This window comes from Mustelus asterias, unplaced genomic scaffold, assembly GCF_964213995.1.
Source record: "Mustelus asterias unplaced genomic scaffold, sMusAst1.hap1.1 HAP1_SCAFFOLD_311, whole genome shotgun sequence".
NCBI classification, from domain to species: domain Eukaryota; kingdom Metazoa; phylum Chordata; class Chondrichthyes; order Carcharhiniformes; family Triakidae; genus Mustelus; species Mustelus asterias.
The window spans coordinates 24,686-37,735 of record NW_027590275.1 but is presented as its reverse complement, the minus strand read 5'-3'; the positions used below and the strand labels follow the sequence as shown (position 1 = coordinate 37,735).

The 13,050-nt window shown below is 43.9% G+C and overlaps 1 protein-coding gene and 1 long non-coding RNA gene across 2 annotated transcripts; both read right to left on the bottom strand.

Annotated features, from left to right (window-relative positions):
• Window positions 1-1,634: 1,634 nt before the first annotated feature.
• On the bottom strand, window positions 1,635-2,024 carry LOC144486299 (histone H2A-like). The gene has a single exon (XM_078204358.1). The coding sequence runs from the start codon at window positions 2,022-2,024 to the stop codon at window positions 1,635-1,637; it is 390 nt and encodes a 129-aa protein (XP_078060484.1).
• A 1,395-nt stretch (window positions 2,025-3,419) lies between these two features.
• On the bottom strand, window positions 3,420-12,797 carry LOC144486279 (uncharacterized). The gene is made up of 3 exons (XR_013496240.1): window positions 12,677-12,797; window positions 11,696-11,808; window positions 3,420-3,515 (listed from the first exon to the last, which is right to left on the bottom strand). It is a non-coding gene; the product is annotated as an uncharacterized LOC144486279 (long non-coding RNA).
• Between the last annotated feature and the right edge of the window lie 253 nt (window positions 12,798-13,050).

Below are 13,050 nucleotides of genomic sequence, written 5' to 3'. Positions count from 1 at the left end.
TTAATTCGCTGATCAGAGTTTGATTGAAACTTCCTGGGCCAATTCCCGCTGGGGGCGGTCCCTCACAGAGTTTAAAAAGGCGGCAGCAGGACAGACTCTGTATTAACAGTTTGTGTCTCAGGTTGTGCTGAATCCTCTCAGAAAATGGCCAGGACCAAGCAGACAGCGCGCAAATCGACCGGAGGGAAAGCTCCTCGCAAACAGCTGGCTACCAAAGCTGCCCGGAAGAGCGCTCCAGCCACGGGCGGAGTGAAGAAGCCTCATCGCTCCAGACCCGGCACTGTGGCTCTGAGGGAGATCCGCCGCTACCAGAAATCCACCGCTACCAGAAATCCACCGAGCTGCTGATCCGCAAACTGCCCTTCCAGCGCCTGGTGCGAGAGATCGCTCAGGACTTCAAGACAGACCTGCGCTTCCAGAGCTCGGCCGTCATGGCCCTGCAGGAGGCCAGCGAGGCTTACCTGGTGGGGCTCTTTGAGGACACCAACCTGTGCGCCATCCACGCCAAGCGAGTCACCATCATGCCCAAAGACATCCAGCTGGCCCGCCGCATCCGCGGGGAACGCGCCTAAACCCCGCCTTCAGCACCAAGTACAACAGCGGCTCTTTTAAGAGCCACCAACTCGACAAATGAAAGAGCTGCGATCTCCTGCTAACGATTCTAGTGTTTGAATTCCCAGGACAGAATATTCCCAGGACTCCAAAACTGAAACCTCTCAATGTTACAATTAACCCTCCGTTGCATTGAGGTCATTCATATCTCCAATCCTTTGATGGTTGGAGTAAAAACTATGCCGTTAACAATTCTACCGCAATTTAATTTTAAAGTATGGGGCAGCACGGTGGCACAGTGGTTAGCACTGCTGCCTCACAGCACCAGGGACCTGGGTTCGATTCCCGACTTGGGTGACTGCCTGTGTGGAGTTTGCACATTCTCCCCGTGTATGCGTGGGTTTCCTCCGGGTGCTCCGGTTTCCTCCCACAGTCCAAAGATGTGCGGGTTAGGTGGATTGTCCATGCTAAATTGCCCCTGAGTGTCAGGGAGACTAGCTAGGGTAAATGCATGGAGTAATGGGGATAGGGCCTGGGTGGGATTGCGGTCGGTGCAGACTCGATGGGCCGAATGGCCTCCTTCTGCACTGTCGGGATTCTATGATTTTATTAAACCTGCGATCATTTCAGTTTCCGAGCAATAATTCCGCAAATCCACTTTCTTCGCACGTGTTTCGAGTCGCAGCGAGTGTTGAAAATTGTGTCAATTAAGTTCAGAATATGAAGCATGTCCCCAACAGTAACCCACTCACACCGATATAGCCATTGCAGGAACATTCGCATAGACAATAATTAACACTTTTCCAGATCGAGTGACTGACTTTGAAAACCGATGAATGTCCTCGCAGACTATCACATTTTAAAGCAATTATATTGGAAATAGGATTATTTCAGTTCACTGGGATGGTTTCCCCAATAAACTGTATGTGTCAATAGTACGGATTGATAGAACAAAGCGGGAAACAGCTGTACTGTGAATAGCAGTGCAGAAACTGACCGATAGACACGAGATCGCCCTTTTTCAGATAAAGTGAGTGGCTCTGAAAAGAGCCTTTGGGTTATCAGATTAAAGAATGGCCGCTTCACTTGCTCTTCGCGGCCCCAGCGCTGCTTTTCTTGGGCAGCAGCACGGCCTGGATATTAGGCAGCACCCCGCCCTGAGCGATGGTCACCCCTCCCAGCAGCTTGTTGAGCTCCTCGTCGTTGCGGACGGCCAGCTGCAGGTGTCTGGGGATGATGCGGGTCTTCTTGTTGTCCCGGGCCGCGTTCCCGGCCAGCTCCAGGATTTCAGCGGTCAGATACTCGAGCACAGCAGCCAGATAGACCGGGGCTCCGGCACCCACACGCTCAGCATAGTTGCCCTTTCTCAGGAGCCTGTGAACCCGGCCCACCGGGAACTGCAGTCCAGCCCGGGAGGCGCGAGACTTGGCCTTGGCCCGAGCTTTCCCGCCGCTCTTTCCTCTTCCAGACATTTGCACAATCTCACAAACACTTTCACAAAGAATCAGCAATTTCTCCAGCATTGACTGTTCTTATAAACTGACAGCTCCTCTGATTGGCCGCTGCTCTATTCACCTCATTTGCCTGTATTCTTCACCAATCAGCTCACTGGAAACAGAAGAGGGCGGGATTTCCCCACAACAACCGGCAGAAGCAGAGAATTTGTCCATTTCCAAAAGCCCGCCAATTTCATTGTGGGAAAGGAGCGAATTCAAATCAATGTCGTCCTTAGTCAGAGATTTCAAATCCCTTCTATTGATTTGCTTTTATTCAGCTCTTCCCGTCACCAATCGCAGGCGCGGCTTTAACATTTTCTTTCAAAGTGTTTCATTCTCCTATCGCTTTCTAACTGTCCTGGGCGGGAATCAATCCCTGTTCACAGCATTCCCAGAAGGAAAACACTCCGTTTCGTCTTCAATCAGAACCCAGTGTCCTTCACTGAAAACAGGGAGCCGGATCGAGTCCGCACACTGTCCTTATTCCGCTCTGTAATAATCCCACTCCGGAACGTTACCCTGCGGAGAAAAACTGTGAATAAAATGATGAATCAATGAACATTTCAGGAATTGAGAGAAGGGACCGTTCCCGCGAAAAACAGCCGCTAATGAGGTCATTTAGGAGCTGTGAAAATAACAGAATAATAACAGCTTTCAGCACAAAGCGAAGGCGGCTGAGTGAATTCTGGGTCAGTGTTTGGATTACAGGACAGGAGACACAAACGAAAGTTTAAAAGATAATTTATTAGTCACAAGTAGGCTTACATTTAACACTGCAATTAAATTACTGTGAAAATCCCTTCGTCGCCACACTCCGACGCCTGTTCGGGTACACTGAGGGAGAATTTAGCATGGCCAATTCACCTAATCTGCACATCTTTGGACTGTGGGAGAAAACAGGAGCCCTTTCCTCTTTCAGAAGAGGAAAGAGGCAGAGGATGGATGTACTGGTCTGGAAACCCAGAGACCTGGGTTCAAATCCCAATGGGGTGGATTCCTAATGGGGCAAATTAGAAGTTTATGGGGTGGCACTGCTGTCTCACAGCGCCAGGAACCTGGGTTTGATTGCTGGCTTAGGTCATTGTCTGTGTGGAGTCTGCACGCTCTCCCCGTGTTTGCTTCGTTTCCTCCAGGTGCTCCGGTTTCCTCCCACAGTCCAAAGATGTGCAGGTTAGGTGGATTGGCCATGCTAAAATGCCCCTTAGTGTCCTGGGATGCATAGTTTAGAGGGATTTGCGGGATAACTATGTGGGTTTACGGGGATCAGACCTGGGTGGGATTGTTGTTGGTGCAGACTTGATGGGCTGAATGGTCTCCTTCTGCACTGTTGGGATTCTATGATTCACCCAGAGGAAAACCAATGAGATTTCCTGACCCAATTGTTGTTGGAATGATGATCAAATAGGATTCGGGAAAAAGGCAGCAAGATTTTTCCTTCCTCCCTTCCATTCTCTAGGTTTACACCGGCTGAAAGAACAACGGAAAACGTTATTAGGGATGGAGCAGTAACAGATTATCTTTGGGAAACACATTAAGTTTGAAATTTCCTTGTTATGTAATAGAGCAGAGTGGTTATGTTTGTGGCGAGATGCAAGAAACTGTGGAGGAACAGAGAGCCGTGTACAGACATCATTATCAGCTAGTGGACAGGAAGGTAAAAAATAATGTAACAAAGCGAATAGAATATGAAGAATTGGAACTCGTGCTACAGTTATAGAAAACTCTTGTTTAGACCCCATTTAGATCACTGCGTTCAGTCTGGACAACACACCTCAAGAAGGTTAGATTGGCCTTGGAGTGGGAGCAACAGAATTTCACCAGTGATACCAAACTCAAATGATGAGGACAGATTGCAAAAACAAGTCCTGTCATTACCTGAATATGGAAGATTAAGGGATGATGTGAGTGAGATGTTTACAATGAATAATTTGACAGGGTACACAGAGATAAACTATTGGCTCTGAATGGGGAAACTCACTGTAAAATGACAGAGGCATTTCAGGGGTAATTTCAGAAAAAAGCATCTTTACAGAGGATGGTGGAAATGTTGAATTGTCCACAAACAATTGTTAAAGCTGCGTTTATCAAGAAATTTCCAAGCTGAAGCTGACAAGTAGCCAGTAATATGAAGGTGGATAGTCAGAGATTCTGGAGATAGTTGAACAAGGAAAGAGTTAGCAGAGTGAGCATTGGTTCTATAGAAAGTGCAACTGGGGGATTGATAATGGAAAACAGGGTATTGGCAAATGAATTCAACAGGTATTTTTCATTGGTGTTCACGATAGAGGATACAAGTAACATCCCAGAAATAGCTGTAAACCAGCAAATGGAAGGGAGGGAGGAACACAGGAAAATTCCAATCAACAGGGAAAGGGGTATTGAGCAAATTGTCGGGTCGACAGGCTGACAAATTCCTGGGTCCGGATGGACTTCTCGTGAAGGACATGAAAGAAGTGGCGAATGAGATAGTTGATGCATTTGTTTTAATTTTGCAAAATTCCCTGACTTTGGAGAATGTTCCATTAGGTTGAAATATGACAAATGGAATACCTTGATTCAAAAAGGGATGGAGACAGAAAGCAGGAAACTACAGGCTGTTAGCCTAACAGCTGTCATCGGGAAAATGTTAGAAGCTATTCTGAAAGATATTACAGATATTACAACTTGGAAAAAATACAAGGCAATCAGGCAGAGTCAATATGGTTTTCTGAAAGGGAAATCATGTTTAACTAAATTATTGGAGTTTTTTGAAAGAGGCCCATGTGCTGTGAATGGGGAACCGGTGGATGTCCTGTTCTTACATTTCCAGAAGACATTTGCCAAAGTGCCAGATTAAAGGTTATTGTGTAAAATAAACATTCATGGTTTTGGGCGTATCATTTTGGCATGGATTGATGGTTGGCTAGCTAACAGGTCAAAAAGAGTTAGCACAAATGGTTCCTTTTCTGGGTGGCAGGATCTGATGAGTGGTGTATTCATGCTGGGGCTACAAATTGTTACAATTTATAAAAATTGCTTGGGTGAAGGGACTGAAGGTACCGTTGCTAAATTTGCTGACAGCATAAAGATAGATAAGAAATTAATTGTGAAGTATACGTAAGGAGGCTTCAAAAGGAAACAGATAGATTAAGTGAGGGCAAAATGTGGCAAATGAGGCAAATTGCGAGGATAAAACAGTGGTTGACAAATGGGAGACTTTCAAAGTTGAGTTGAATGGGATGCCAGCCAGGTACATAGCCACCAGACACACATATGCAGTGTCCAAAGCTGGGGTATCCTGGATGTCTGAGGTTATTAACGAGAAAATAAGGAAGAAAAAAGAGGCATATGATGCATGCTGGAATAATAATAGCAATAGAAATCAGGAAAAACAGCTCAAAATGCAGGAGAGAGGCTAAGGCTGGAATAATGAAGAGGAAGCATGAGGAAATGTTAGCAGGCTGCGCTAATACAAATCATAACATGTTCTTCAAACATATTAATTGTAAAGGATTAGTGAAGGATAGAGTGGGGTTCAATAGGGCCAAGCAGGGTAAACTGCTCACTGCAGCAGAGGGTATGGCAGAGATAGTAAATAAGTACTGTACTTCTGGCTTTACCAAACTAGACAATGTGACAATGGCCCAGTTGAAAATGTATGTGTTGATTAACTGAGCTTCATAGTGAGAGTGTGGAATTAACTCTCTCTCAATCGATCATTGTGTGTGGGTGCGGAATTAACCCTGTCTCAATCTATTCGTGTGTGTCAGTGTTGAATTAACTCTCTCTCAATCTATTACTGTGAGAGTGTGTGGAATTAATTCTCAATCGATCATTGTGTGAGTGTGTGGAAGAAACTCTCAATCTTTTATTGTGTGAGAGTGTGGAATTAACGGTCCCTCAATCTATTACTTGTATGAATGTGGAATTAACTGTCTCTCAATCTATTACTCAATGTCACTGTGGAATTAACTCTCAATCTATTACATTGTGTGAATGTGGAATTGACTCTCTCTCAATCAATTACCGTGTGTCAGTGTGGAATTATATCTCAATCTATTACTGTGTCCGAGCGGGGAATTAACTCTCCCTCAATCTTTTACTGTGTGCCAGTATTGAATTAACTCTCTCTGAATCTATTACTGTGTTTGAATGTGGAATTAACTCCCTCTCAATCTATCATTGCGTGTGAGTGTAGAATTAACCTTCTCTCAATTACTGTGCGCGAGTGTGGAATTATCTCTCTTTCAATCAAATACTCTGTGTGTGTGGAATTAACTCAATCTATTACTGTCTGACTGTGGAATTAACTCTCACTCAATCTATTACCGTGTGAGAGTGCGGAAATAACTCTCTCTCAATCTGTTAAAGTGTCAGCGTGGAATTAACTCTCTCTGTCTATCTGTTACTGTGTCCATGTGCAATTACCTCTCAATCTATTTTTGTGTTCGTGTGTGGAATTAACTCCCTCTCAATCTATTACTGTGTGAAAGTGTGGAATTAACTCTCTCAATTTATTACTGTGTGAAAGTGTGGAATTAACTCTCTCTCAATCTATTACTGTATGTGAGCGTTGAACTAACTCACTCTCAATCTATTCCTGTGTCAGTGTGGAATTAACTCTCTCACAATCTATTACTGTGTGTACGTGTGGAATTAACTCTCTCTCAATCTGTTGCTGTGTGAGAGCATGGAATTAACTCTCAATCTATTCCTGTGTGTGAATGTGGAATTGACTCTCTCTCAATATATTACAGTGAGAGAGTGTGGAATTAGCTCTCTCTCAATCTATTATTGTGTGTCAGTGTGGAATTAACTCTCAATGTATTGCTGTGTGTCAGTGTGGAATTAACCCTCTCTCAATCTATTACTGTGTGTCTGTGTCCAATTAACTGTCTCATTCTATTACGGTGTGACACAGTAATGGATTGAGAGAGAGTTCATTGCACTGTCACACCGTAATAGATTGAGACAGTTAATTGGACACTGACACACAGGAATAGATTGAGAGAGGGTTAATTCCACACTGATACACAGCAATACATTGAGAGTTAATTCCTCACTAACACACAGTAATGGATTGAGAGAGAGTTCATTGCACTGTGTTAGTGAGGAATTAACTCTCTCTCAATCCATTAGTGAGTGTCAGTGTGTAGTTAAAACTCTCTCAATCAATTACTATGTGTGAGCGTGGAATTAACTCCCAATCTATTAGTGTGTGTGAATGTGGAATTGACGCTCTCTCAATATATTACAGTGTGAGAGTGTGGAATTATCTCTCTCAATCTATTACTGTGTGGGAATGTGCAATTATCTCTCTCTCAATCTATTTATGTGTGTCCATGTGGAATTAACTCTCTCTCAATCTATTGCTGTGTGTCAGTGTGGAATTAACTGTCTCAATCTATTACGGTGTGTCAGTGCAACTAACTCTCTCGCAATCTATTAATGTGTGTCAGTATGGAATTAACGCATTCTCAACCGATTAATCTGTGTGTGTGTGTGGAATTAACTCTCAATCTGTTACAGTGTGAGAGTGTGGAAATAACTCTCTGATCTATTACTGTGCGTTACTGTGGAATTAACTCTCCCTCGATCTATTACAGTGTGTCAATGTGGAATTAACTCTCTCTCAATCTATTATTGTGTGTGAGCGTGGAATTAACTCTGTCTCAATCTATTATTGTGTGTCAGTGTGGAATTAACTCTGCATCTATTTCTGTGTGCGAATGTGGAATTAACTCTCTCTCAATCTATTATTGTGTGTGAGTGTGGAATTAACTCTGTCTCAATCGATGACTTTGTGAGAGTGTGGAATTGACTAGCTCTCATTCTAGCATCGTGTGTGGGATTAACTCTCAATTTATTACTGTGTGTGAGCGTGGAATTAACTCGCAATCTATTGCTGTGTGTCAGTGTGGAATTAATTCTCTCTCAATCTATTACTGAGAGAGAGCTTGGAATTAACTCCCAATCTATTACTGTGCATGAATGTGGAATTAACTCTCTCTCTCAATCTATTGCTGTGTCAGTGTGGAATTAACTCTCTCTCAATCTATTGCTGTGTGTCTGTGTGGAATTAAGAACAAAGAACAAAGAAAGTTACAGCACAGGAACATGCCCTTCGGCCCTGCACCAACCTTGCTGCCCAACTGAACTAAAACCCCGACCCTTCCAGGGACCATATCCTGCTATTCCCATCCTATTCATGTATTTGTCCAGACGCCCCTTAAAACTCACTATTGTATCTGCTTCAACCACCTTCCCCAGCAGTGAGTTCCAGGCACCCACCACCCTCTGTGTAAAAAACTTGCCTCATACATCTCCTTTAAACCTTGCCCCTCGCACCTTAAACTGATGCCCCCCAGTAATTGACTCTTCCACCATTGGAAAAAGCTTCTGACTGTCCACTCTGTCCATGCCCCTCATAATCTTGTAGCCTTCCATCAGGTCGCCGCTCAACCTCTGTCGTTCCAGAGAGAACAAACCAATTTTCTCCAACCTCTCCTCACAGCTAATATCCTCCATACCAGCCAACATCCTGGTAAGTCTTTGCTGTCCCCTCACCAAAGTCTCCACATCCTTCTGGTAGTGTGGCGACCAGAATTGAACACTATATTCCAAATGCAGCCTAACTAAGATTCTATAAAGCTGCAACATGACTTGCCAATTTTTAAACTCAATCCCCCACCGACGAAGGCAAGCATGCCGTATGCCTTCTTGACTACCTTCTCCACCTGCATTGCCACTTTCAGTGACCTGTGTACCTGTTCACCCAGATCCCTTTGCCTATCAATACTCCTAAGGGTTCTGCCATTGACTGTATATTTCCTATCTGTATTAGACCATCCAAAATGCATTAATTCACATTTGTCCAGATTAAACTCCATCTGCCTCTCTCCGTCCAAGCCCCCAACCTATCTATATCCTGCTGTATCCTCTGATGGTGCTCATTGCTATCTGCAAATCCACCAACCTTTGTGTTGTTCGCAAACTAACAAATCAAACCAGTTGCATTTTCCTCCAAATCAGTTATATATATTACGAACAGCAAAGGTCCCAGCACTGTTCCCTGAGGAACGCCAAATGTCACAGTCCTCCATTCAGAATCGCACCCTTCCACTGCTACGCTCTGTCTTCTAAGACCAAGCCAGTTCTGTATCCATGTAGCCAGCTCACCTCTGATCCCATGCGACTTCACCTTCTGCACCATTCTGCCATGAGGGACCTTGTCAAAGGCCTTACTGAAGTCCTTGTAGACAACATCCACTGCCCTACCCTCATCAACCATCTTCGTCACTTCCTCAAAAAACTCGATCAAGTTAGTGAGACATGACCAGCCCTTCACAAAACCATATTGCCTCTCGCAAATACATCCACTAATTTCCAAGTGGCAGTAAATCCTGCAGCCAGTGAGGATACAAACATTTCTCTCAAGGGCCCAGCAATTTCCTCCCTTGCCTCAACACAAAAATCGAGTGTGGAATTAACTCTCTCAATTTATTACTGTGTGAAAGTGTGGAATTAACTCTCTCTCAATCTATTACTGTATGTGAGCGTTGAACTAACTCACTCTCAATCTATTCCTGTGTCAGTGTGGAATTAACTCTCTCACAATCTATTACTGTGTGTACGTGTGGAATTAACTCCCTCTCAATCTGTTGCTGTGTGAGAGCATGGAATTAACTCTCAATCTATTCCTGTGTGTGAATGTGGAATTGACTCTCTCTCAATCTATTACAGTGAGAGAGTGTGGAATTAGCTCTCTCTCAATCTATTTAAGTGTCAGTGTGGAATTAACTCTTTCTGAATCTATTACTGTGTGGGAACATGGAATAACTCTCTCTCAATCTAATGCTGTGTGTGGGTGTGGAATTAACTCTCTCTCAATCGATTAGTGTGTCTGAATGTGGAATTAACTCTCTCTCAATCTATTACTGTGCATGAGTGTGGAATTAACATTTTCTCAATCTATTACTGTGAGAGAGTGTGGAATTAACTCTCTCAATCTATTACTGTGTGTGAGTGTGGAATTAACGCTGTCAGCCATTCTCTGTTCATGTGTTTCAGTATGGAATTACATCAGTTCATCTATATTAGTGAATGCGAGGATGGAATTAAATCTGTATTTGTTATTCACTATTACTGAATGTGAGTGGGACATTAACTCTCTGTTCATCGCTGTTATAGCATGTGAGAGTGGAATTAACGGTCAGTCTTGGTTATTGTGTATGAATGTAGCATTAACTCTTGCTCAGTAGAATTGAATGTGTAATTAACTCTGGCTGTGTTACTGTATGTTAGTGTGGAATTGATTCTCTGTCCTTAAATCACCATCACTGTATTTTTGTTTGGAATTACCATTGTGTCAATCTCTGTTACTGCATCTGAATGTGTAATTCACTCCCTATCTATCAATATTAATGTGTGAAGTTATCTCACTGTCTGTAAGTCTCTGTTACTGCATGGAAGTGGGTCACTGTCAGCTTAGCAAACTGCTGCTTGCAGAGAGCCACATGGATCAGTGCTGGGTTCTCAGCTATTTACAATCTATATTAATGGCCCAGATGAAGGGACAGACCATCACAAAATTTTCAGACAATACATAAATAGGTGGGGAAGTAGGTTGTGAGGAGGACACAAAGAGTCTGTAAGGAGATATAGCGAGGTTAAGTGAATGGACACAAATTTGTCAGGTAGGATACAATGTGGGAAAATGTGAGGCTTTCCACTTCAGTGGGAAGGATGGGAAGGCAGAACATTATTTAAATAGAGGGGGAGATACAGCAGATTGATCCAGAAAAGGAGGAAATAACTCTAATTATAAGTACATATGTGGCGTATCAAAGTAGGGAAATGTTGCTACAAATACATGATATTGCTGAGTTTAAAGGTTTTCTCTGATTTAAAGAGGAAAATACTTGTAATGGAGGCAGTGAAGATTCACTCGGCTGATTGCTGAGATGAAGGAGTTATCTTATGAGGAAAGTTCAATCAAGTTGAGCCGATCTCATAGAAGTTGAGAAGAATGAGAAATGATCAGGTTGAAACATTGAAGGATCTGAGGGAATTGGACAGGGTAGATATCGAGAGAAATGTTTTCATTTGTGGGCAAAATTAAAACTAGAGGACACAGATAAAAATAAAGTATGCCCCACTTTAGATGGAGATGAGAAGAAATTTCTCCCCTCAAAATGTCCTTAATTTGTGGAATTTAACAGATTCCATCCTAAGTTAGAAAGAGTTTTGATCTACAGGAGAGACAAGGGTTATGGGGCAGGCAATTAAATGGAGTTGAGGCCATAATCACATTAATCATGATCTTACCGAATGGTGGGGGAACCCTAAAGAACAAACTGCCTTCTGCTGCTCCTGCTTCTTATGTTCTGATTTGATGTCAATGTGGGACTAACTCTCTGTTAGGCTCTGTTCCAGTATTTCAGTGTGGAATTAACTCAAGCTTGATACTGCATATGAGTGCAGAACTGATTTGCTGTCGATTATTTATTCTATATGAGAGTGCAATGTCTCTGCCAGTCTCTGTTCCTGTTCAGGAAACTTTGATGAGAAATGTTTGGGCTCGACTGGTCTCAAATGTACTCAGGTTTAAAGCCATCAGCTTTTCCTCCATCAACACTCCAGTTCAAAGCCAGCCAACAAGAACGTACCTTCACAGAACATCCACCCTCATTCCAAAGGGGTCTTCATTTGTCTATTTCAGGCCTCAGTTTTCTGAACAGCTGCAATATTTCACCGGTAAAATCATGTGGATACTGAACATCTGAAACAAAGTGAAAATTCTGGAATGACTCAACAGGTCAGGCAGGTCAGAGAGAAACAGAGTTCATGTTTCAGCTCTCTGACAATTGGCTTGCATTAAAACACGCACTGATGTCTGTGAATGGCAGCAGCCATTAATTCCCACATGAGGAATTAATGGTGTAGTGGTATTGTCACTGGACCATGATCCAGAGTAATGCAATGGGACCTGAATATCACCACAACAGAGTGACATTTGAGCTCAATAAACAACTGGAAATAAAGGTCTAATGATGGCCATGTCGTAAAAACTCACTGGATTCACTGATGTCCCTTTAGGCAAGCAAATCTGCCCACATGACCTCTTCTGGCCTACATGTGACTCCAACCACACAGCAATGTGTTTGACTCTTAAATGCCCTCTGAAATGGCCTAACAAGCCACTCAGTTCAAAGGTAATTAGTGCAATGAATGCTGGCCAAGTCAGTGACGCACACATTACATGAATGAATAAAAATAATTATCTGCACCCAGAAAGCGCTCTATCCAACACACTGACTTGCCCAGGCACTGAGAGTGGGCACGCTCCCCAGGGGCAGCTGCAGGACAATCGGTGCTGGAACTTTCCTCACTGCCACTTGTCTCCCATTCCACCAAGCTGCCTGTGTCCTTTTGAAGTTTCCCACTTTCCTCCTCACAGCTGCCAATGCCTCCAAGTTTGGTGGCGTGTGGAAATGTTGAGCTTGTGTCCTGGAAACCAAGGTGTGTGTCATTAATATATATCAGGAAGAGCAGGGCTCCTAACACCGAGCCCTGGGAACTCCACTGGAAACCTTCCTCCAGTCTGAGAAACAACCATTAACCACTGCTCTCTGTTTCCTCTCACTCACACTGTTCCATATGGGGCGGTGAGGATGGCCTCGCTGCACCATCCGCTTCATGGTGCCGCTCCCCCGGCTCCCTCGCTGCACGTCCGCCGAGCCCGGCGGCTCTGAGAGCCGCTGAGACTCGCCGTTGTTGCGCGTGCACAGTTCCGCTCAGCTTCCGCTCCGGGGCGGAGCCTCCTGACGCCTGCGCAGTGCGGATCATTCTGACTGAGATAGACCGTATTCACGCTCGCGGTGCATTGTGGGTTACACTGCCCACCATTTCATGGAATAATACAGCATATCATAGAAATCATAGAAACCCTACAGTGCAGAAAGAGGCCATTCGGCCCATCGAGTCTGCACCGACCACAATCCCACCCAGGCCCTACCCCCAC